We start from the raw sequence: 22930 nt of genomic DNA on the forward strand, positions 1-22930 counted from the left end.
AAGATCAGCATAACAGGAAAAATATCCTCATAAAAGTTAAATCTCACCCCGCCTCTTCTCTATTGTCCTGGACCACAAATGCTCCAGGCATATTTCACAAGTGATGCATGTTACATCTGTTTTTTCAAACAGGTGGGCACAGCAAAACAGGTAAGCAGACCATAAAAAAATGCTTGAGGAGGAATGTGCAGATTGAACACCTAGAGACCCACCCACTCTCCAGTATAAAGGTGACACGGAGAGCCAGTGAGCTCAGCTTCCTGCATCCTCTCTCCATCAGTCTCAACTTAAGAGTCTCTCCAGTTTGTGCATCGTTACTGCCTGCATCATGTCTGTGAGCAGTTACCAAGTAAGGTCCTCCAGCCAGAAGGTCAGCAGAAGCAACTATGGAGGGTTCAGCAGCTCCTCATTGTCTGGAGCTGGATTTGGCGGTGGCTTGGTGTCCCAAAGCGCCGTTGTCAACTATGGAAGCGCTGGCGGCTTTGGTGGAAGCGCTGGCGGCTTTGGTGGCAGCGCTGGCTTTGGCGGTAGCGATAGGCTCTTCTTGGGTGGGGAGAAGCAGACCATGCAAAACCTGAATGATCGTCTGGCAACCTATCTGGATAAAGTGCGAGCTCTGGAGTCTGCTAATGCTGAGCTGGAGAAGAAAATTAAAGAGTGGTATGAACAGCACAGCTCAATAAACAGCCACCAAAGAGGAGACTACTCCAAGTACTTCAACATCATTGAAGATTTGAAGAGCAAGGTGAGCTTCATAACAGGGATTAATAAAGAAGGGAAAACAAAAGCAAATAAGTAGAATTTATCTTTCATTAACTTGAATGCTTAAACTTTTGTTATTATAAAATACTTTTTGTTATTATATGTTACCGTTGCTGTTACATTTATATCTTTGATGTATGCACATAACTAGTATTTAAACCTACCATCAGGCTAAAGAAGGCTGACTAGAGGTTAACTGTCATGTTCTGTGAATGGAATGTTAGACAGGATGTCAGCTGTGAAAAAAGACAATAACTGTTTCTTGTTTACCAACTGTCGGGGTATTTCAATGAAGCAAAATGCAATATACAAAGTGCAGTAACCTATAGCAACCAATTTGATCTTTTACATTTTCTAAAAAATAAAAGTTTTCGTATGTTAAATGCTATTTAAGACAACCCTAAATACATATAAAAAGTTTTCTGTAGAAAAGTGAAAATTTTTAGCATTTTATTTGCATTTTTTTCTGTGCAATTGCATTCCATGCAATCAGCCGTATTAGGCCATGTGAGGCTTATTAGATGCCAAAAGTAACATTTCATTACATGAAGTTGAAGTGGATCTCAGGTCAAACTTTAAATTTACAGCCATTGCTTCACCTTGCTGCTAATATGAATTAATAAACAGCAACAGCCATTAAAAATGAATGTTCACTGTAATGGATGTCCTCTGGGCCTGACCAGCTAGTGGGTGCCACATGATGCTTTGGGAGGCTGTTGGTGAGATTTCTATACATGAAGTACCTCTGGTAAAATGTTAAATGTAGGTTCATTGTGTTACCAAGCTGCTCCTATGAATGAATTAAGAGTAACTGTCAAGAAATCTTTAGATGTTTAGTGGAGTGGATGCTTTTGCTAATAAGCCACTGGGTTCTCTATGAGGGGCTTTGGAGACGTGAGTGAGATTTTGATACATGAAGTTAAGGCTGACTTCAGGACAAACTTTAAATTCAGCTGTACTGCTCCATTTATTTGCTCCCATGAACACATTAACAGTAACAACAATGAAATACTTGGATGTTCACTGGAATGGATACCCTTTGGGTCTGTGTTCTGTATGAGGTTATGGGAGGCTGTCAGTGTGATTTCAATACATGAAGTTAAAGTTTACATTTAGGTTTATTGCTCCATCATTCTGCTCCTAGGAATAAATTAGCAGTAACAATCAAAACATACCGTATTTATCGGCGTATAACGCGCACCGGCATATAACACGCACCCCAATTTAGGAGGGAATTTTAAGGAAAAAAAACTTTTAGGAGGGAAGTTGAAGGGAAAAAAACTTACATTTAAATGCCCATCATTGCAGCCTTCTCAGTGCAGCCATGTCAGCGCAGCCTTGTCAGTGCAGCCTTGTCAGTGCAGCCTTGTCAGTGCAGCCATGTCAGTGCAGCCATGTCAGTGCAGCCTTGTCAGTGCAGCCTTGTCAGTGCAGCCTTGTCAGTGCAGCCTTCCCCAGTGCAGCCTTGTCAGTGCAGCCTTCCCCAGTGCAGCCTTGTCAGTGCAGCCTTCCCCAGTGCAGCCTTCCCCAGTGTAGCCTTGTCAGTGCAGACTTCCCCAGTGCAGCCTTGTCAGTGCAGCCTTCCCCAGTGCAGCCTTCCCCAGTGCAGCCTTGTCAGTGCAGCCTTCCCCAATGCAGCCTTGTCAGTGCAGCTTTCCCCAGTGCAGCCTTGTCAGTGCAGCCTTCCCCAGTGCAGCCTTGTCAGTGCAGCCTTCCCCAGTGCAGCCTTGCCCCAGTGCAGCCTTGCCCCAGTGATCCCTGCCTTTCTGGGCTTCAAAATCGCCGACCTCGATTTGGAAATGGCGCCGCCGGCACTGAAATACACAGAGCCGGTCCTCGGCTCTTCCCGGCAGCTCTCGTTCACTTTCGGCTCTAGCCGAGTAGGTTCGGATAGCTCTGCTCGGGACTACGAGTGGAGCCGAAAGTGAACGAGAGCCGCCGGGAAGAGCCGAGGACCGGCTCTGTGTATTTCGGCGCCGGCGGCGCCATTTTCAAATCGCGGTCGGCGATTTTGAAAATGTGACAGCTCGGGATCGCAGGGGATCGGCGTATAACACGCACCTGCGATTTTCCTCTGATTTTAAGGGGAAAAAAGTGCGTGTTATACGCCAATAAATACAGTAATTACATATTCTCTGGAGCGGATGCCTTCTGGGTCTGGCCAGCCACTGGATTATGTATAGGGCAGAAGTACTAGTTGGCTGCTTCTACCTAAGCAGCCAAACAGTACCTCTGCCTTACATAGAGTCCTTTATTGTCTTTGCCTCATACAGAACCATCATCAACCAAGTGAGGAAATGGTAGGATCAGGAAAGCAGGGGGAAGTACACTGTATTGTCAAAAGTATTGAGACACCTGTTTTTACACGCACATGAAATTTAATGGCATCCCAGTCTTAGTCTTGAGTTGGCCCACCATTTGTAGCTATAACATCTTCAACTCTTCTTGGAAGGATGTCTACAAGGTTTAGGAGTGTGTCTATGGGACCTTGTCCTTATGGACCTTGCTTTGTGCAAATCATTTGGTGAAGAGGGATTATGGTGTGGGGTTGTTTTTCAGGACTTGGGCTTTTCCCCTTAGTTCCAATGAAGGCGTGAGCATACCAAGACATTTTGGACAATTTCATGCTCCCAACTTTGTGGGAACAGCTTGGGGATGATCCCCTCCTGTTCCAACATTACTGAGCACCAGTGCACAAAGCAAGGTCCATAAAGACATGTATAAACGAGTTTGGGGTGGAGGAACTTGCCTGGCCTGCACAGAGTCCTGGCCTTAATCCAATAGAACACCTTTGAAATGAATTCGAGCAGAGACTGCGAGCCAGGCCTTCTCATCCAACATCAGTGTCTGACCTCACAAATGCGCTTCTGGAAGAATGGTCAAACAACATTCCCATAGACAACTCCTAAACCTTGTGGACAGCCTTCCCAGAAGAGTTAAAGCTGTTATAGTTGCAAAGGTTTGGCCAACTCAATATTAAACCCTACAAACTAAGACTGGGATGCCAATAAAGTTCATGTGCGTGTAAAGGCAGGCGTCCCCTTACTTTTGGCAGTATAGTGTTTTTTGGTCCACAACCATTATTTCTGTTATAGAACCAGCAAGAGACAGCAATTCTTGTCTTTTTGGTTGCCTTTTCTGCTTGTCATCGTAATACAGGTATATTGAGTAAGGCAAAAAGCAATGCACATTGCTTTAACAGACCTGACAATCAAAATGCATCTTTCATTGACCAGACTGTAGCAAAATGTTAGTCTGTCTTAGCCATTCTCAACCAGGGTTCCTCCAAAGGATGGTAGGGGCTCCTTGAGCTGTGACTTATTGACCTGATGGTGCCTGCATAGTTCTGGGGCCAATGCCCCTTGGCAGAGCCAACAGCATGATAAAAATGATCTTTTTTAGCTGTCTGTAAGGCCCCTTTCACACTGGGGCGGTAGGGGGCGTCGGCGGTAAAACAGCGCTATTTTTAGCGCTGTTTTACCGCGGTATTCGGCCGCTAGTGGTTCGGTTTTAACCCCCCGCTGGCGGCCGAAAAAGGGTTAAAACCCCTCGTATAGCACGGCTATAGCCGCGCTGTCCCATTGATTTCAATGGGCAGGAGCGGTTTAGGAGCGGTGAATACACTGCTCCTTCACTGCTCCAAAGATGAGGCTGACAGGAGATTTTTTCTTCTCCTGCCAGTGTACCGCTTCAGTGTGAAAGCCCTCGGGCTTTCACACTGAACAAACAGCGGAGGCTGTTTAGGGGCGGTTTGCAGGCGCTATTTTTAGTGCAATAACGCCTGCAAACCGCCCCAGTGTGAAAGGGGTCTAAGGGTAACATTCTGACCACCACTGTAAGGGAGTAATTTGTCCCACTGTCCACCAATATATAGAGCATTTAGATAAGGGTTATTTTGTTTTAGCGTTCCTCTGGGGTAAAAAGGTTGCCAAAGGCAGGTCTGGCTTTCCCATATTGCTGTATTTAGCACATCATCACTCATTGAATAAGCATTTTAAACAAAGCATTAACTTAATTTTCTCTGTTCAGCAGGCATTAAGTGCTTGGATCACTGCACAAAATCATAACTTAACTATATATTTCTGTATACAACATATAGACAAACTAAGCAAATCCCTATGGGAAGTTGGGATGTTTTTCCTTTACTGTTTTTCCCATTATAAATATAAATAATAAAGAGGTATTGAGTGAAGGGACATAAACCGGAGGGTTATCGGGTTACTTTCTGCTAAATCCATGACGTCATACTGAAATACAACCTGTTGTTAATAATTATCCTCTATAGATGCAGTGGGACAAGGATGCCTAGAAGCGGTTTTCCTTATTTATCTACAGAGCAGAGCTAAAAACTATGATTATCCAAAAGTATATTATGAGTCTATATATGGTTATAAAACCATACGTCACATCTGCTTTATTATACAGAATAAGCTTACCTTATTGGATCAAGTCTAAAAGATGACTCTTGATTATTTGAATGGGTTATTACTTCTATACTTTGAATACTGCCTTATGAAGCAGCCATTGGAAATGCAAAACCATTCTTTTTAAATAGGTATTCTACCTTCAGATGAATTAGTCCTCTTAGTTTTAACATGCTGTTCTATAGTTTTTACTGTACGTTGTATAAATATGCAGAAACTTATACCTGCTATACAATACATAGGGCTGCACTCGGATTACATTAGTCTTTAACAGATGACACGCAGTTGTGTTCCAAGATAATGGTAGTGTTTTACTATAAGATAAAAGCTTTGCTATAGAAAATCTAGTGCAGCTTTGCACAGAAACCAATCAGCTTCCAGGTTTTTTTTTTGTCAAAACGTAATTGAACAAGCTGCAGCTTGAAGCTGATTGGCTACCATTCACAGCTACACTAGATGTTGCACTCTCAAGTTCTAGTAAATCAACCCCACAGTATCAAGAAGATGGAAAAAACACGTTAATATTACCATTTAACCCCTTTTAGACTGCAATAGAAATTTTAAAGTCTAAGTGTAAGTCTAAGGGCCCCTTGGCCTGAGACGATTAAATAGCCTTGCAGCAGAGAAACAGTAATGCGCAGTTGTGTGTGCTCCTAGTTCTCAGACCCAATGTCAAGCAATCAAACTTGTCACAGAGTTATTGCCAATTTAGCTGACATACTGACACTGCTAAACTTGGCCTAGGTCTCAAAAAAACCTTGCCAATTAAAGGGTAAATTCTTAACGTAAACCTACTGATACTCTCACAGATACTGAGAAGGCTACAACTCTGCATTTCATTCTCTGTTGACATCTGAATCCTAGTTACCTGTTTTTCCTTGTATCTTTTTAATAGACAGGAAAGTAGCCCATCATTATGATGGGCCAGTAGGGATGTGCAGGAGGCGATAATGGCACGCAGGACGTCAACACTGTCAAGAAGTGGTAAAATTTGTATGTTACAGATCCAGGGCTTCAGGACCCTGGAGAGGGGCACCAAAAAGTACCTGTAAGTCAAAGGATGGTTGTGGAATGTCTCAAAGAACTTGTAAAATATATTCACATAATATAAAAAATAGGATAACTTTTGCTCATATTTGGATATGTAGAAATTATCTTGGCGACTATGGGGCTCAGCAATGCCAGGCAAAGATGTGTAGATAGCTTCAATCTGTACTGGCCCCGAAGGACATCAGCAATAGACAGAGATGGCCTAGAACTAAATGTATGATAAAAGCAGAACACAGGACACATAGACCTAGTGCATTTTTTTAACATAAAATGTAATAGCAATAAAACAGTATTACACTTACAAAGATTCTATGAAATTGAGCGTGTAACCAGCCTAGGAGAAGATTATATCTTAAGCCCTTAACAGCTAAGGGTAGGGTTGTGTACAAGAAGGTGTTTATGTGCACTGTGTTCAGCTTTTATATTACTCAAATATATTCTGATTGTTACAAAATGTTGTTGATATGAAAAACCTGTAAACAGAAAGTAGCCAACTCGTTTTGGGGTTTGACCTCTTCTTCAGGGCTAAAGGCTTGGAACCATAGACCAATGTGTGGCATCAGATAAGATTAGGCAAGGCTAAATTGTAGAAATGTGCTCTTGCTCTGTGTACCTAGCTGCATTTCAAATTTCAGATAGTATCAGCGTGACAGTACTTAAAATAATATTTTCAGAACCAGAGACCATAAATGGAAACCACCATACATCTGTCATCACAGGTCCGCTTTAAGCCTTCTGAAAATGTTTACAATAATTTGGCATATCAGTGCTGTAAGTGAATAAGACAGTAAGTCAGCCTGGTGAGCACCTGTTTACTTTTAATTTACATTTTTTATTTTTGAAATACACAATTTTTTAAATTAATCAATTTTTTTATTTTATTTTGTTAAATTTGTTGACAAACGTGGAAGAAAAATTGACAGTGTAACTACTGATCTGGATGTGTCACAGTACTTTGATGATGGATAAGTGTGTGTTTCTACTGTTTGCATACACCTGCCATTCAGTTGCCTGCAGGCTCTCGGGATAAAAGGTTTACTGTGTCTGGAACTTTGCTAACATGTCCAATATACACTGAGGGATAATAAAAACATGCTCCCTTTGACGGCAAACAATGCTTTCGTTTGTGTGCCATAGAAGCAGAATCAAAGAGATAATATTGTGAATGAAAAAGTAAGAACTGGAACATCAATGTACTGTACAATAAAGAACACATTAAAGAAGATTAACTTTAATGCAACATCATTATTTTTAATTATCTATAAGATAAACAGTTTTGAACCAATATTGTGGATTCAATATGAAATTATGTATCATTTTCTCATTCTTATAAATTTTCTTGATTGCTTAATGGCAATATTTGTGGATTACTCAGTGATGTTTTGCAAAGAACTGCCATAAAGACAGCGAGTCCCATAATTACGATTGCTAAATAATGTCTTCTGATCTTGCTGTGGCAAGACCATATATTTTGCCGTAGCGAGAAGTAGAAAGGATTTTGTTTTGGGCAAAACTTCATGTTCCAAAACTAAGACAAAGAAATAATACAAACTGTAGTAGACCATAATTACTAGGCAGTTTGCCTATTTTATTGACCTGGCTGCAACAATCTGAAATATGATTGGATATTGTAAGTTACTGATCATTGCACATTAAGGATACTGTCATACTTGAGGTGAAATGTGGTGCCCTTATGTTCAGATTGCTTTCTATAGGGTATTTGACAGCTGGTGCTCACCATCTGATTAAAACCATATAATGCTGCACTACCGCACAACAATCGCGTGTATTGCAGGTGGTTGCAGCGTGGCTACAATTAACTTAATGGGATAGTTCGAAAAGCGGTGCCACTTGTTCGGGTGGGCGATGCTGTAAAATTGCAGCTCAGTCGCCTATTTTTACTGCCCTCTGACCACCACATAACATGACATAAGATTTTAAGCTTGATTAAAGTGAACCTGTTGGCCTTTTTTAATTAAGGGTGCCAACATAATATAGAATGTTCACCCGATTCGACCATTAACAAACTGGGGACTGTTTAAATTTTTGCAGGCACTTCCACAGTTCTGGTCGATTTTCTCAAGACAATCCATAGTTGTCAGGGATGATTTTTTCCTGACAGTCACTAGTTACTAATGCTTTCTCTGAAACAGGTTGGCACCAACAGCACTCCTTTATAGGCACAGACATGCAAGTTTTCCTAATTCACATTTGCATGTTTGTACAAAGATCATTCCTTAAAATGATTCTTTGGTGGCTAGGGAGTGAGGTTTGTGGATGCCTTGAAATTCCTTGAAGATAGCAGGCACCCTTAAGAGGCCTAGTAATACCTTTATCCACCTAGAAAATGCCCTTCTTTGGCCCAGTTATTTGACTTCTCCAACTTTGGACATGATCCATTTAGCCAAAGCTAAGCTCCATTCTAAGGATTATTATGAGATCTACTCTGTAGCCAACAGCGAAGAGAGGTTACCTCATGGTCAGGGCTTATCTCCAAAATCAGAGAAGGCTAGACCACTTAAGTCACATGTACCAGGCATCTCAAGGCTTATAGGAGATGGTTTGCAGATTATCAAGTACCTACTGATACTTAAGCTGGCAATAGACTGTTCGAATTTTGGCCGGTTCAGCAGGGACTGGCTGAGATTCAAACCATCTATGGGCAGGCTGATTGTACCCAAGTCAATCCATCGATCGACTGGGGTACAACCAGCCTGTCAGACTTTTTATGCAATTGTTGCCAGCGGTCACAGCTGCTAACAATAATCACTGTGTTCTACCAGCAGGGACGACTCCCCAAGCCCACCCCCCTCCCGCTGGGAGAACACAATAGCTCTGACTGAGGGATTCCACCATCAATACTGACTGTGTTGATGGGGAAATCAATCGATTTTCTTTCCTGCAACCCATGGTTGCAGGAAAGAAAGTCACCCCAGCTACAGACGGCTTTAGGCTCGCAGTTCTTTTTTCTAAATGCTAGTTGACTGACTGTGATGCTGATCCTACTTAGTGAGGAATGGACCCTGAGCAAACAGGCAGCTAATACATTTGTCTACTTGTTGCACATGACTCCCCAATAGTAAAACTTAAGAATCATCAAATATCATCAGGAATTGGCCTTAAATTATATCCTTAACCATTTAATTATTTGTATAGAGTATGGGTAAGAGTATGGGGAAGGATGAGAACACTTGTCAGGATTTTATTTCTGTCTGTGCCCCATTGGAGATACAGTGGGGACGGAAAGTTTTCAGACCCCCTTAAATTTTTCACTCTTTGTTATATTGCAGCCATTTGCTAAAATCATTTAAGTTCATTTTTTTTCCTCATTAATGTACACACAGCAGCCCATATTGACAGAAAAACACAGAATTGTTGACATTTTTGCAGATTTATTAAAAAAAGAAAAACTGAAATATCACATGGTCCTAAGTATTGAGACCCTTTGCTGTGACACTCATATTTAACTCAGGTGCTGTCCATTTCTTCTGATCATCCTTGAGATGGTTCTACACCTTCATTTGAGTCCAGCTTTGTTTGATTATACTGTTTGGACTTGATTAGGAAAGCCACACACCTGTCTATATAAGACCTTACAGCTCACAGTGCATGAAAGCCTGCATGGAGTTTGCTAAAAAAAACACCTGAAGGACTCCAAGATGGTGAGAAATAAGATTCTCTGGTTTGATGAGACCAAGATAGAACTTTTTGGCCTTAATTCTAAGCGGTATGTGTGGAGAAAACCAGGCACTGCTCATCACCTGTGCAATACAATCCCAACAGTGAAGCATGGTGGTGGCAGCATCATGCTGTGGGGGTGTTTTTCAGCTGCAGGGACAGGATGACTGGTTGCAATCGAGGGAAAGATGAATGCGGCCAAGTACAGGGAAATCCTGGATGAAAACCTTCTCCAGAGTGCTCAGGACCTCAGACTAGGCCGAAGGTTTACCTTCCAACAAGACAATGACCCTAAGCACACAGCTAAAAACATGAAGGCGTGGCTTCACAACAACTCCGTGACTGTTCTTGAATGGCCCAGCCAGAGCCCTGACTTAAACCCAATTGAGCATCTCTGGAGAGACCTAAAAATGGCTGTCCACCAACGTTTACCATCCAACCTGACAGAACTGGAGAGGATCTGCAAGGAGGAATGGCAGAAAAATCCCCAAATCCAGGTGTGAAAAACTTGTTGCATCTTTCCCAAAAAGACTCATGGCTGTATTAGATCAAAAGGGTGCTTCTGCTAAATACTGAGCAAAGAGTCTGAATACTTAGGACCATGTGATATTTCAGTTTTTCTTTTTTAATAAATCTGCAAAAATGTCAACAATTCTGTGTTTTTCCGTCAATATGGGGTGCTGTGTGTACATTAATGAGGAAAAAAAATGAACTTAAATGATTTTAGCAAATGGCTGCAATATAACAAAGACTGAAAAATTTAAGAGGGTCTGAATACTTTCCATCCCCACTGTACTTCCCTTCATTTCTTGACCTGGAAAAGGCATATTCCCTCTTAGACAACTGTCCATGCAGCAGGTGCACTGCAACATTTGCTACTGGCCTGTTTTTCAGTGATAATTTCAAAAGTTTGGATGTCCAATCACTTTCTATGCCAGGAACACTGGTCCCAGGGGGGACAGAGACAATAATACAATCTGACAGAAGTTTTAACACTTCAATAACATAGCCAAATGCCGAATCTTGAATGATATAGTGAACGGATGATTGTTCGAATAAAAAATGTAAGGAAAAGAAATGCACTTTTCCATGGCATAAACATGTACAATTGTTCCTATGAGGAGGGTGGGAAGGAGCACTGAAGAAGAGAGCATCTTGTAGAAGACAATAGCAAATTGGTCAAGGAAAACCATAATCACCAAGAAAGCTCAATTAAGGACAGGAGGTGTTTTCACATTGAGCCCACAGACACGGCCATATTAGGCTCATGCTCTCTGATGACTGTGATCATCTTTAGCTAAGCTAACAGAAATGTTGTCTTGTAGATGGCCTGGAAGACTGTAGATAGGTTTAAAATATACATACTATGGTATGTTTCCGTTGGTTGGTACACTGATAAAATGGTTTACATGTTGTACAAAGTGACAGCAGGTTTTGCAGGTGCGAATGCTGAAAGATTTACTGGAATGTTGTAATCCATTTCCTGTTCCCTTGGGCAGGTGATTAGCTAATGAGTGTCGTCAACTACTTGTATTAACATGTCATACAAAGATAAGATATGTCGAGCAAAGTGAGGTGTATCATGATCAAAGGCCAATGAAGATTTCATGCTTTGTGTCCAACAGATTATCGCTGCCAGTACAGACAATGCTAGAGTGGTCCTGCAGATTGACAATGCCCGACTGGCTGCTGATGACTTCAGAATGAAGTAAGTAATCTTCAGAAGTGCTTTGACTGTTGAATAATGAGTGGTCTTAACAGATATCTGTTTAAACCTAGATGCCGCCCAACTCAAGATTTTCTGGTGCTTGTCTATCAAACCACACAGCTAATAAGAGTCAAATGGAAAGCATAATGTTTTCTGTAGTTATATAGAATAAGTAGAACTACAAAAATCATTTAAAAACATACTTTATTAAGAAAGCAGCCACAGCCTGAGTAGAGAAGCCTGTCCCCTAAAAGCATGCTGCATAGAAGGGCCACTGCTTCAATACAGAGATCAAAGGTCATTTTCTGCAACATGCTTGAAGTGGATGGGCTTTTCTACGTAGGCTCTGACTTCTTTCTAAAGAAAACAAGCAAGGCTGGTTCTACACCTCTGCATTGCAGTAACACAAAATAAAATTGTTACCAAAACAACCCCGTAATGCATGGTACTCTGTGTTTAGAATAGCATCCTAAAGCAATAGTACAATAGATGACGACTAAGCCATTGAAGTGCCCTGCAAAAAAAAAAATGATGAGTTCCTTAACACAACACACATTAACACACGCATACAGAATTTAACATTAACATGCATACTGTAACAAACCTAACCATAATGGACAGGTGTAAAAGGAGACAAAAGTAAAGTCATTCTTTGATTTTGAAGAAATAGTGAATGTTTAGTAAATTAAGTAAATGTTTAAGTAAGGCAGCCAATAATTAATGTTCTTACTCCATGCCAGGTATGAAAATGAATTGACCCTACGCCAAAGTGTGGAGACTGACATCAATGGCCTCCGACGTGTCTTGGATGAATTGACACTTGGCAGGTCTGATCTTGAACTGCAGGTTGAGTCTTTGAATGAAGAACTGGCTTTCCTCAAAAAGAATCATCTAGAGGTAGGCAGATCTGACATTTCAGACAAAGATACATGTTGGCACTCACCACTTCAAGGGTTATGCCCCTTGAAAAGGCATTTAAGGCAAGGGGATGGGTCCAAAGGCAATAACTCCAGCAAATGCCTGGATCATGTTATTTGTCTTAATAATACATATAAGTTAGGCATTGGATACTGGTTATAGAAGTCTTCATGTAAATCTAATGCTACTACATCATGCAATGGGTAAATCAGGCACTTTTATAGTGGACAAAATGTAAATGATGCTAAAAATTGGATACTGTGGCACAATATACTATATACTAAAATGACCTGCATCTTAATAAATGTGTATGCTTTACATAAATAGGAGATGAATTCTCTTAAGGGTGGTACCGGTCAAGTCAGCGTTGAGATGGATGCTGCACCAGGTGTGGACATAACCAAACATCTGAATGAAATGAGAGCCGAGTATGAAATACTGGCAGAGAAGAACCGCAAAGATGCTGAAGCATGGTTCCTCAAGAAGGTTAGACATTACTATAGAAAGCTTTACCACTTTTCCATTCTGCTTTCATAGTGTTAAGTTGTAATTAATTGGAAAATTCTTATCAGAATTCTAACATTGGTTGTTTCAGAGCAGTGAACTGAAAAAGGAAATTTCCGTTGGTGTACAAGAAGTCCAAACTAGCCGCACTGAGATCTCAGACCTCAAGCGCACATTACAAAGTCTTGAAATTGAACTACAGGCACAAATCTCCATGGTAAGTATAATTTTTTATTGTTAATATTAAATATTTTCTTTATAATGCAACCATTTCTAATGATTGTCTACAAAACAGTTTTAATGAATTTCCATATTTAACACAACCTTAGGGAGATTTTTACTAGAAATTATGGACCATTGGAGTGGGTCTCTTCTTAATAGACCATATTCTTTAAAAAAACAAAAACAAAAAAAAAAAAAACATTGTTAATAATGGCTTTCTGTTGGTCATATGGAATAAGGTAAAGGGCACATTAGCATAAATTAATGTTTTAACATTTTAAAGTGGTTACTATTTGTGGTTCAAAAAGGACCAGTCCTTTAATTAGACTAAGTTTATTGACAAGTAGTTAAATGGCATTAACATCAACATTTAAATTGAAATTTAAATGATGTTTCTATCATTTCCTTTGCTAGAGGAAAGCCATACAACATTTTTTTTTCACCCCTAGAAAAACTCCCTGGAAGGAACATTATCCGAGACAGAAGGTCGTTACTGTGTACAACTGAACCAGCTTCAGATCCAAATCAGCAGTGTCGAAGAACAGTTGCAGCAAGTCAGATCAGACATGGAAAGACAGAGGGCAGAATATGCAAGACTCTTGGACATCAAGACCAGACTGGAAATGGAGATTGAAACCTACAGACGCCTTCTAGAGGGAGAACTAGGGTAAGACGAGTTTGCTAAGAGATGGAGAACGATGCCAAATAAGATTGTCTTCACTAAATTTGATCAGAGATAAAGGGTATGTCCAAACATTACCCAACCACAAACCCCCCTCTAGAGCAAGTCACCGCATTTTGCTACCATGTTACTCTAGTGAGAAACAACTTTTATTATTCTCCGTGATTTCATGACCAAGCTTGTAAATTTCCTGCAGGGACAGTTCCTGGGACCGCAGTTTCTCTTGACGTAGGCACCTCCCCAGAACTACAAGAGCCCTTTTCCTACATACAATGTGTGGGGAAGCCCTTGGGAGTCAAGGCAGTGGCATTGTTTTGTTTGGAAATAAAATAAATGTATGCATGTGGCGTGTGACACAGAGGGATGGGGGGATAGGTAGAGTACTGCCGTCTAGCTGGCAGGGTTAATAGCACTGCTTGGGATTTCAGCACAACAAAGTCACTGAGTTTTTAGCCCAAATTGGAAATAAGGAGCACACTGGATTTATGGCAAACTGTTATTTTTCTGTGCTTGTAGCATTTGTAAAGGGATAAAACATGGTACAATTGTTTGTTATTGCATAGATGTGCTAAATATGTTTTTTTGTTTTTTTTCCAAACGTACTCTTTCAATTAAAATGAAAAATTGGCATATTAGTCACACATCTTGTTGCCCAAATATTCCTTCCCCCTATACTATTATAACTTAGGTGACTTAAAATGGTCAAGTGGTCAACTCTGTTGTTGGGTTTTTTGTTTTTGTGTATGTTTAAAGGTGTGATATTAGTGATAGAATAGGAATGAGTATTTGTAATGTGACAAAGGTCAAGTTACAAGTGACTCAATTGGTATAGCTGTATTTCCTTTTAACGAAATGTTGAAGTTTCCGGTACAAATAAAGCAAAATTCTAAACTAAGATCTTTTTTTTCTGTAATAACAGAAGTTTCACAGTGCAACAAACCCAATCTCAGACATCATCAGTGGACTCCAAAAAAGGTAAGGTTTTGTCCCTGCTTGAGATTATCAACTGTTGAAGATGAAGGCATCACAAGTCTACATATACTGTACGTTGTGTTGCAACAAAGGTCACTTTTTGACATAGCCGTAGCGCATCCAGTGGTCCTTTGCTTCCTCCTTGATTACAACATCTCTTTAGTCACTTAAAAGCAAATGGCAATCAATCAAGTCCCTGATAGTGTGGACAAGCAATAGAACCTCTTCCCTTGGAGAGATTTCTCCTCGGTTCTCCTCACCTTGATAGCTGTCATTGGACAGTTTGTTCTCATTGGGTGATTTCCCCTCTATTTCTGTTCCAGTGACAACTAATGACTGATAGTAGTGAGTCACATTCTGCTGGACTTGTTCTGTAATGCTGTAGCTCACAGCTTATTCAAGTTTATCCAAGCCCTTTCTTCAGAAACATATCCCAGAAACATATCCCAGCATTTAAAAGGCTACACAAGTCACCTTATTAAAATCACTATGAAATGCGTCAAGGCAGATGTTGAACGTCCAAGTACAAAATGGAATGTGTGAAAGTCTGTGGAACCAACCCATTCTATCTTGGGACCATTAATGGGTCAGATTATGTCATGAGAACAGGGTGATTCCACAAAAGGAAACATTTCTACAAATTCACAAAAACTTTCACACAAGTCTCTTTTTACCTAAAATAACATGTAGCTATCTCCTATATCTTAATCACACTCTTGATTGGTTCACTTAGCAATCCGGTGTTAGCTTTTTAATATGAAGCAGACAGCATTTTGTCTCTACTAATTATTTTTGGATACTGGCAAAAAAGTAACGCCTGGGAGGAAGTGTTGCATGATTTTTACATGCCTTATCCTGCCCACACACCTTTCAAACCTATTGTACTATCTACTTTGGATTTATCAACAACTACCCATGATAAACTGAACGTACTGCCCAGGCAGGCCCTCAAACTACATAATTGTTCATATATCTAAAGAAGATGTGCAATTGTGTAATTGGAATGTAATGGATATGGCCAGTATAAGATGGCAAAATGTAAAAAAACAGGTATCGCGGGCCAAAGATGGATCAAAATTCGGCCAGTTCAGCAGGGACCAGCCGAGATTTGATCCATCTATGGGCAGACTTTTTCCAGGCTGATCTAATTTATATTATACCCAGCCTGTTGGATTTCTTAAGTGCGATTACTGCCAGCGTCTACAGTTGCTAGTAGTAATCATTGTGTTCTACTAGCCGGGAAGGCTTCCCGCCCCACCCCACCAGCAGAACACAATAGTGCTGCGGGAGGCATTACCCTATCAACACTGACTGTGTTAATGTGGAAATCGAGCTATTTTCTTTCCTTCCACTTGTGGTGGAAGGAAAAAAAATGAAATCATCTATGGGCTGTTTATGGCAGGGAGGCTTTAGGTACAACCAGTCTGAATGCTAACAACTTTTAATGCAGGTTATTGTTTAAGAGGAGAATGATTTAAAAGTCCAACTCTTGTGTATTGCAGATCCCACAAAGATAAGGAAAGTAAAGACCATTATTGAAAATATAGTGAATGGAGAAGTTGTTTCTTCTGAAACGAAGGAATTGGAAGAAACGATGAATTAGATTGGTAACAATTCAGATACAATGAGCTACAGTTGATGTACAATGGCTGCAGAACAAAGACTCGCTTATGAAATTCACATTGCAACTACCATTTGTACCAACACATATAAAGCATGGCAATATCAATAATGTAATTTTTTTGTTCTGACTTGCCAAACACACTATGACAATATCCATCAATCCAGCATATGTACCTGTGTTTGTTTCAATAAAGCATTACTTTCATTTCTCTGCATGACGTCTTTTCAATTATTTATATGCATTACCAAGATGTACTTTGAGTATCCCAGATGGTGATTTGATATGACTTAATGTCCTTCAAAAATGTTTGAGTATCTAGTAAGAGCTTGAAAAATCCTAGGAGCCTGGCAGAATTCCACACAGCACCATCTGAACAGAGCAAGCAGGGAGGGGACAGAGTCCCTCCTCTAACTTATTTGCTTTCTGTTCATCACTACTATGCATTTAAAGTATTTTTGATAAGTGTTTAGCATTATTGTATGCCCTTCACAAATGTTTGAGTTCAAAGGACTAAAAAATGACAAGGAGCCTGGCAAAAACTTCACACAGCCCCCCATACGGGCAAATGAGGACACATTTCCAAATGAATGGCTATATTACTACTATTTGCATTCAAAGCAAATGCTTCTTTAAGTGCTTCTTACAAAGCTAAAGATGCTCTTGAGAGTTCCTTAGATAAACATGCTTGTATACTGTAGGTGAATTGTGTGTCTAAAGCCTAAAGGGGAGTAAGAAAAACAAACTGTCACTGTCTGAGTCACGTCTCCTTAACTGTTGTTCAGGACAATGAATATCACAGAGGTATACCACTTCTGTAAATTACAGATCATAATTCATTCAAGCTACATTCTGGTTAAACAAAATAATGATGCCTTCATACTGACTTGGGGATACCGTTTGCCTGCTAAATGGCTATAATTTTACTGACATTAAAGTTTTGGACCTGACAGTGCTACAGGCGCAATGACTATAGTCACTACCATCCGTATTCTTTAAATCACCCTGAACTGAACCCTGAAATGCGCTAAAGTGTTCCAAGCCCAGTACCTGCTATTATATCCCTCTGCACTGCACAACAGCAATTGGTAAGGAGTTGTGGTCCCAGCTTGAAGTACTGTGAGTGATCTGCCAAATTTAGTTCAGTTGGATGCTATACTCAGATTAAAACCGTCAGCACAGTTGACATATTTTCTCAGAAACACTAGGCAATTTGCTGGCTGACTCTTTTTGTCTTTAGTGGTATTTTAAAATTTTGTTCAGTAAGGAGGTAAGACTAGGTTGGCAGTGGCAGATCTTCAATGTCAAACTCAAGAAGCCATACTTTGGGCCACATGAAGAAAATATCTTATGAGCCTAAACTATCCAACACCAGGAGCTTCCAGGGCTACACACTCGACCAGTGCACCCAATCTATGCACTCATCCCTGGGTCACACAAGCTCAATCCAAAATGCTTCACACATCCTCCTCTAGAAATTCAAATTCTCTGAATCCTTCCCAAGGCATAGAATCAGAGCAATATCCTTCCCCCTTCCAGTATGGCTACTTTTGTACACCCTCTTCACACTACACCCAGTGCCCAGTCTTCCATCCTTTCAACCACTGCTTACTCCACCTTTCTCTGTAAATATGTTTTTGATAGCACTGCTAGAGAAAACAGAGGCTCAGACATTTGAATGCTCAGGAATATTACTAAAGACTTTTCATATGCAAAATAATACAACATCTTGCTCAGCATATCAGGCAGACAACTTTAAAACAATGAAGTTACTCTTCAATGGTTGATGCGCTCCTTTTGGTCCCTAATAGTGTTTGTCCACAGTCTTTGAAGCTCCTAGAGCAGGGGTAGGCAACCTTGGCACTCCAGCTGTGGTGATGGCCTAACTTGGGGTGCCTTCTTTACCTGTTGTGTTGCTATGGCCATGTGTATAGTGACTTTATTGCAATAATATAGTTAGGTTTAGTAACAGCATATGTTTACAGAGGCCCTATCCCCTCCATTGATATGTAAATAACTGAGACAGGATGTTCTTTGCAGGAAGTTGGTGTATGCAGGAAATGGGTGGGAAGGGCTTGGGGAGCGTTGGAAGAAGAATCATGTGTTTGGGACAGAGAGGTTTTGGAGGACAAAGAGGAAGACATGGCTGCCGGAAGCTGGATAACTTTGGAGACGCTTTTGTGAGTTGGACTCTGAGCAAGGAACTATGAAGGACATCTTGACCCCTAAGTTGAGTAACTGTTTAGTTTACTTAATGTGTACATATTGTACACGCTTATATTTGTAGGCATATTTTGTAAGTTAGAAGTAGTGTTGTATTGTACATCCTACAGTTTGTATGTGCAGATTTTTCCCTGTTTAGTAAAGCATTGATACACTTCAGAAGTCTAAGCTTCCTTGGTTTTACCACAAGAACTTAATAGATAGACAGAAAGCATTACACCTGTCATTGCCACGGTAGCTTTACAATGGCCATGTATAGTAGTTTTTTTTTTTTTCAAATATAAAGTTTTATTAAACACCAGAAAAAAGGGCGAGGCCCCAATAGTACAAGAGATGTGAACATTTCAGCAATTGCAAAGCCCATATACAGTGCATGAGATAATTGCAAACAGGTTACATTTTCAATTACATGGCATTTTAAAACCTCAGAACAAATACTCGTTGCTTAAGTGATGATTGTTCACAAATAATCAATTCCATGGGAACGTCAAGAGGTAAGGAGCTCACCCTTAGTCCTGTTTCACCTTTTCTGACCGCCCAAACACTATAATACCCCGTACACACGGTTGGATTTTCCGATGGAAAATGTCCGATCGGAGCGTGTTGTCGGAAATTCCGACCGTGTGTGGGCTCCATCGGACATTTTTCATCGGATTTTCCGACACACAAAGTTTGAGAGCAGGATATAAAATTTTCCGACAACAAAATCCGTTGTCGGAAATTCCGATCGTGTGTATACAAATCCGACGGACAAAGTGCCACGCATGCTCAGAATAAATAAAGAGATGAAAGCTATTGGCCGCTGCCCCCCGTTTATAGTCCCGACGTACGTGTTTTACGTCACCGCGTTCAGAATGATCGGATTTTCCGAGAACTTTGTGTGACCGTGTGTATGCAAGACAAGTTTGAGCCAACATCCGTCGGAAAAAATCCTAGGATTTTGCTGTCGGAATGTCCGAACAAAGTCCGACCGTGTGTAAGGGGCATAAGTGTCTGGGTTACTTCAGGGTAAAGTAAAGGGACTCAGCTAAGGGGGGAGGGGGGGAAGGAGGGGAGAGAGGTGTGGGAGAAGGGACAAGCAGAAGGCATGGAGGTGGCAGACAGGGTACATAGAAGCTAGGTGTTAGAGGGAGTCTAGGACCCCAGGAGGCGCTGCCCTTCATCAGAAAAAATGAAGATGTTCCACATATCCCAAGTTTTCGTGAAGGTTTCACGTCTATGTTGTGCAGTAAGGATTAAGTCCTCCATCTTTTTTACTTCTTCTACTTTCCTCAGCCAATGTGCAGAGGTTGGTGGGGACTGTTGTTTCCAAAAAAGGGGTATGCAGGCCTTAGCCACATTAAGCAGGTGTCTAACTAGTGATTTCTTGTATGCTTTGGCCGAAATCTTTGAGTGGTGTAGGAGGAAGAACGCCGCATCCTCCGGAATGACATATTCCGTGAATTCTTGTATGATGCGGCAGATGTCTCCCCAGAAACTTTGCAGTCTGGGACAGGACCAGAAAATGTGTAGTAGCGAACCATCCTCTTCCCTGCAGTGCCAGAAATGGTCCGAGGAGGAGGGGAAACATTTGTGTAGTCTAGAGGGTGTCAGGTAAAACCTGGTTAACAACTTGAAGTTCATCTCCTGCATTTTAGTTCACAGGGAGGATTTAAGAGCAAAATTGATGATGCATTGTTTTTGTGATGTAGAGAAGGTGAGGTTCAGGTCTGTTTCCCAACTAGACATACAAGGTAATTGTGGTTGTTCCGGGGGTGCGTTTAGTAGGGCATATGTTTGAGATAGTATATGTGATATTGGGCCCGTGCCAGAGCAAAGGTCCTCAAAAGTCGTCAGTTGTCGGGTAAAGTTCTGGGGATTGGGGATTGAATGGAGGAAGTGGTGGATTTGCACTGCTTTCCAGAAGGGAAGTTGGAAGGGTCCCGTTGCTTCAGTAAGGTCTAGAATTGAAGGCCACTTCCCTCTAGAAACAAATTTGGTTGCATGGTCACAACCGGAGTCTTTTAATATAGAGTACTCTGGATGGTGTAGACCAGGAGTAAAGCTTGGATGTCCAAGTATCAGGAGCAGTGGTGAATTTCTGGTCATGAGGGATGAATGAATGGCAGCTTGGAAGTTGTGCCTCAGCGTGGTGCTTATTAACGGATGTGATTTCAGCTCAGGGGGTAAACTGTTGTAGCACCATAGCATACCCTTCAAGGGTATGTGGGTTTGGGATTGTTCGAGTAGCACCCAAAGTTTGGTCGGCGCATTGCGTCTCCAGTCTAGTATGCGGTCTAAGTGAGTGGCCAAATAGTATTGTCTGATATCTGGTAGAGCCCGACCACCAAAGTGTTTGGGGAGCGTCATTTGTGTTTGACTGAGCCGGGGTTTCTTGTGAGCCCAGACAAATCGGGTAAAGAGGGCATGGACCTGTTTAAAAAAGGAAAATGGGATCTGTATGGGAGGGGTCTGGATAAGATAGAGAAATTTGGGCAATATGCTCATTTTTATGAGGTTACATCTGCCAAACCAGGAGTGGAGTCCTGTGTGCCACTTATCTAGGAGAGTGCGTGTCTTGGCAAGGAGAGGAGGGAAATTAAGTTCGTATGTGCGTGATGTGTCAGATGGGATATGTATGCCAAGATATTTTAAGCCCGTATTTGTCCATTTAAATCGAAAGCTAGATTGCATGGTGAGCAGGGCTTGATGGGGGATCGATACGCCTATCGCCTCCGAATTGGAGAAGTTAATTTTCAAATGGGAGATTGCACCGTATCTATCAAATTCCTTTAGCAGGTTAGGTAGGGAGATCATGGGGTTTGTCAGGGAGAATAGGAGGTCATCCGCGTAGGCCGATATTTTACATTGGGAGTCTCCTACTGGGAGACCTTTTATGTCTGGGTTTAGCCTAATCGTGTTAAGGAATGGTTCTAGGGAGAGAGCAAACAAGAGGGGGGACAGAGGGCATCCTTGTCTCGTCCCATTCCCTATAGGAAGCGGCGTCAAGAGTACGCATTTGCTTTAACCAGGAGATGTGAGCCCTCAGGGTGTCTCTAGGGAAATTAAAGAAGTTCACTAACCGCGGGCCCAGTATCGGGAGGAAAGTTTTATAATATTGGATGGTGTAGCCATCTGGGCCCGGGGCTTTACCCAGTTTCATGGAGTTCACTGCCATTTGCAGTTCTTCCAAAGTGGTTCATCTAGTTCTCCCTGGATCTCCGCTGGTAGGGACGGGAGATGAGAGGATGTAATGTAGTCCTCTATGTCCGCTTGGGTGGCCTGGCTGTCCTGTAAATTGTATAGCGAGGAATAAAAGTTACCAAATCCCTGTGAAATTTGTGTCTGAGTCGTGGCTTTTTGACCTTTGGGGCATGTAATCTGGGGAATATAGGCCGCCGATTTCAGTTCTCTGACCGTTCTGGCTAACAACTTCCCACATTTGTCTCCTGACTCATAGGTTAGTTTATGACTAAATTGTAGGGCTGCTTTGGCCCTATAGTGTAACAGGTCCAATACCTGTCTACGTAGGGATCCTAACTCTATCTCCAGCGCCTGCAAGGGAGCGTGTTTATGTCGTGATTCTGTGGCGGATAGTTTGATGAGTAAGCTGTCGAGCTGTATGTTGCGTTCTCTCTTGACACACGCTCCATGTTTGATAAGAATCCCCCTGAGGACCGTCTTATGTGCTTCCCAAAGGGAGCCTGGGTCGCAGTCTTGTATGTCATTTTCCCGAAAGTATAGAATCATTTCTTTAGTCACGTCCGCCAGTATCTCAGGGATTTGCAGTAGGCTCCCATTCAGGCGCCAGAATCGGGATCTAGGCGAGGGTCTCTCTGAGAGGGTGTACGTAAGGGAGATGGGAGCGTGGTCTGACCACGTAATCTGGCCAATGGTGGTGTAGCTCACTAGATGAAGTTGGTCATGAGGTATCATGAAGAGATCTATTCTGGTATACAACTTATGCGGTGGGGAGTAAAATGTATAATCTCGTTCACCCGAGTGTTGTAGTCGCCACACGTCGATCAGTTGAGCTCTATGCAGGGCTTGCGGAGATGGAGGAGGTGCCCGAGGAGGTATCTGAGGAGGGGATCATAGGGACATTGAAGTCCCCGCCTATAAAAAGTTGGCCCATTCTGAACTCTAGTAGTTTGTCCAGTGTATGCTTGATGAACCTATCTTGGTGG

The 22930-nt window shown here is 41.5% G+C and overlaps 1 protein-coding gene across 1 annotated transcript; it reads left to right on the top strand.

The window, feature by feature from the left end:
- Positions 1-230: 230 nt before the first annotated feature.
- LOC141114323 (keratin, type I cytoskeletal 12-like) lies at positions 231-16758 on the top strand. The gene is made up of 8 exons (XM_073607939.1): positions 231-745; positions 11540-11622; positions 12363-12519; positions 12868-13026; positions 13136-13261; positions 13716-13933; positions 14868-14923; positions 16423-16758. Exons 1-8 carry the CDS (start codon positions 329-331, stop codon positions 16521-16523), a joined length of 1317 nt encoding a protein of 438 aa, XP_073464040.1. The 5' UTR covers positions 231-328; the 3' UTR covers positions 16524-16758.
- The last annotated feature ends 6172 nt before the right edge of the window (positions 16759-22930 follow it).

Source organism: Aquarana catesbeiana, linkage group LG12 (assembly GCF_042186555.1).
Source record: "Aquarana catesbeiana isolate 2022-GZ linkage group LG12, ASM4218655v1, whole genome shotgun sequence".
Lineage (NCBI taxonomy): Eukaryota > Metazoa > Chordata > Amphibia > Anura > Ranidae > Aquarana > Aquarana catesbeiana.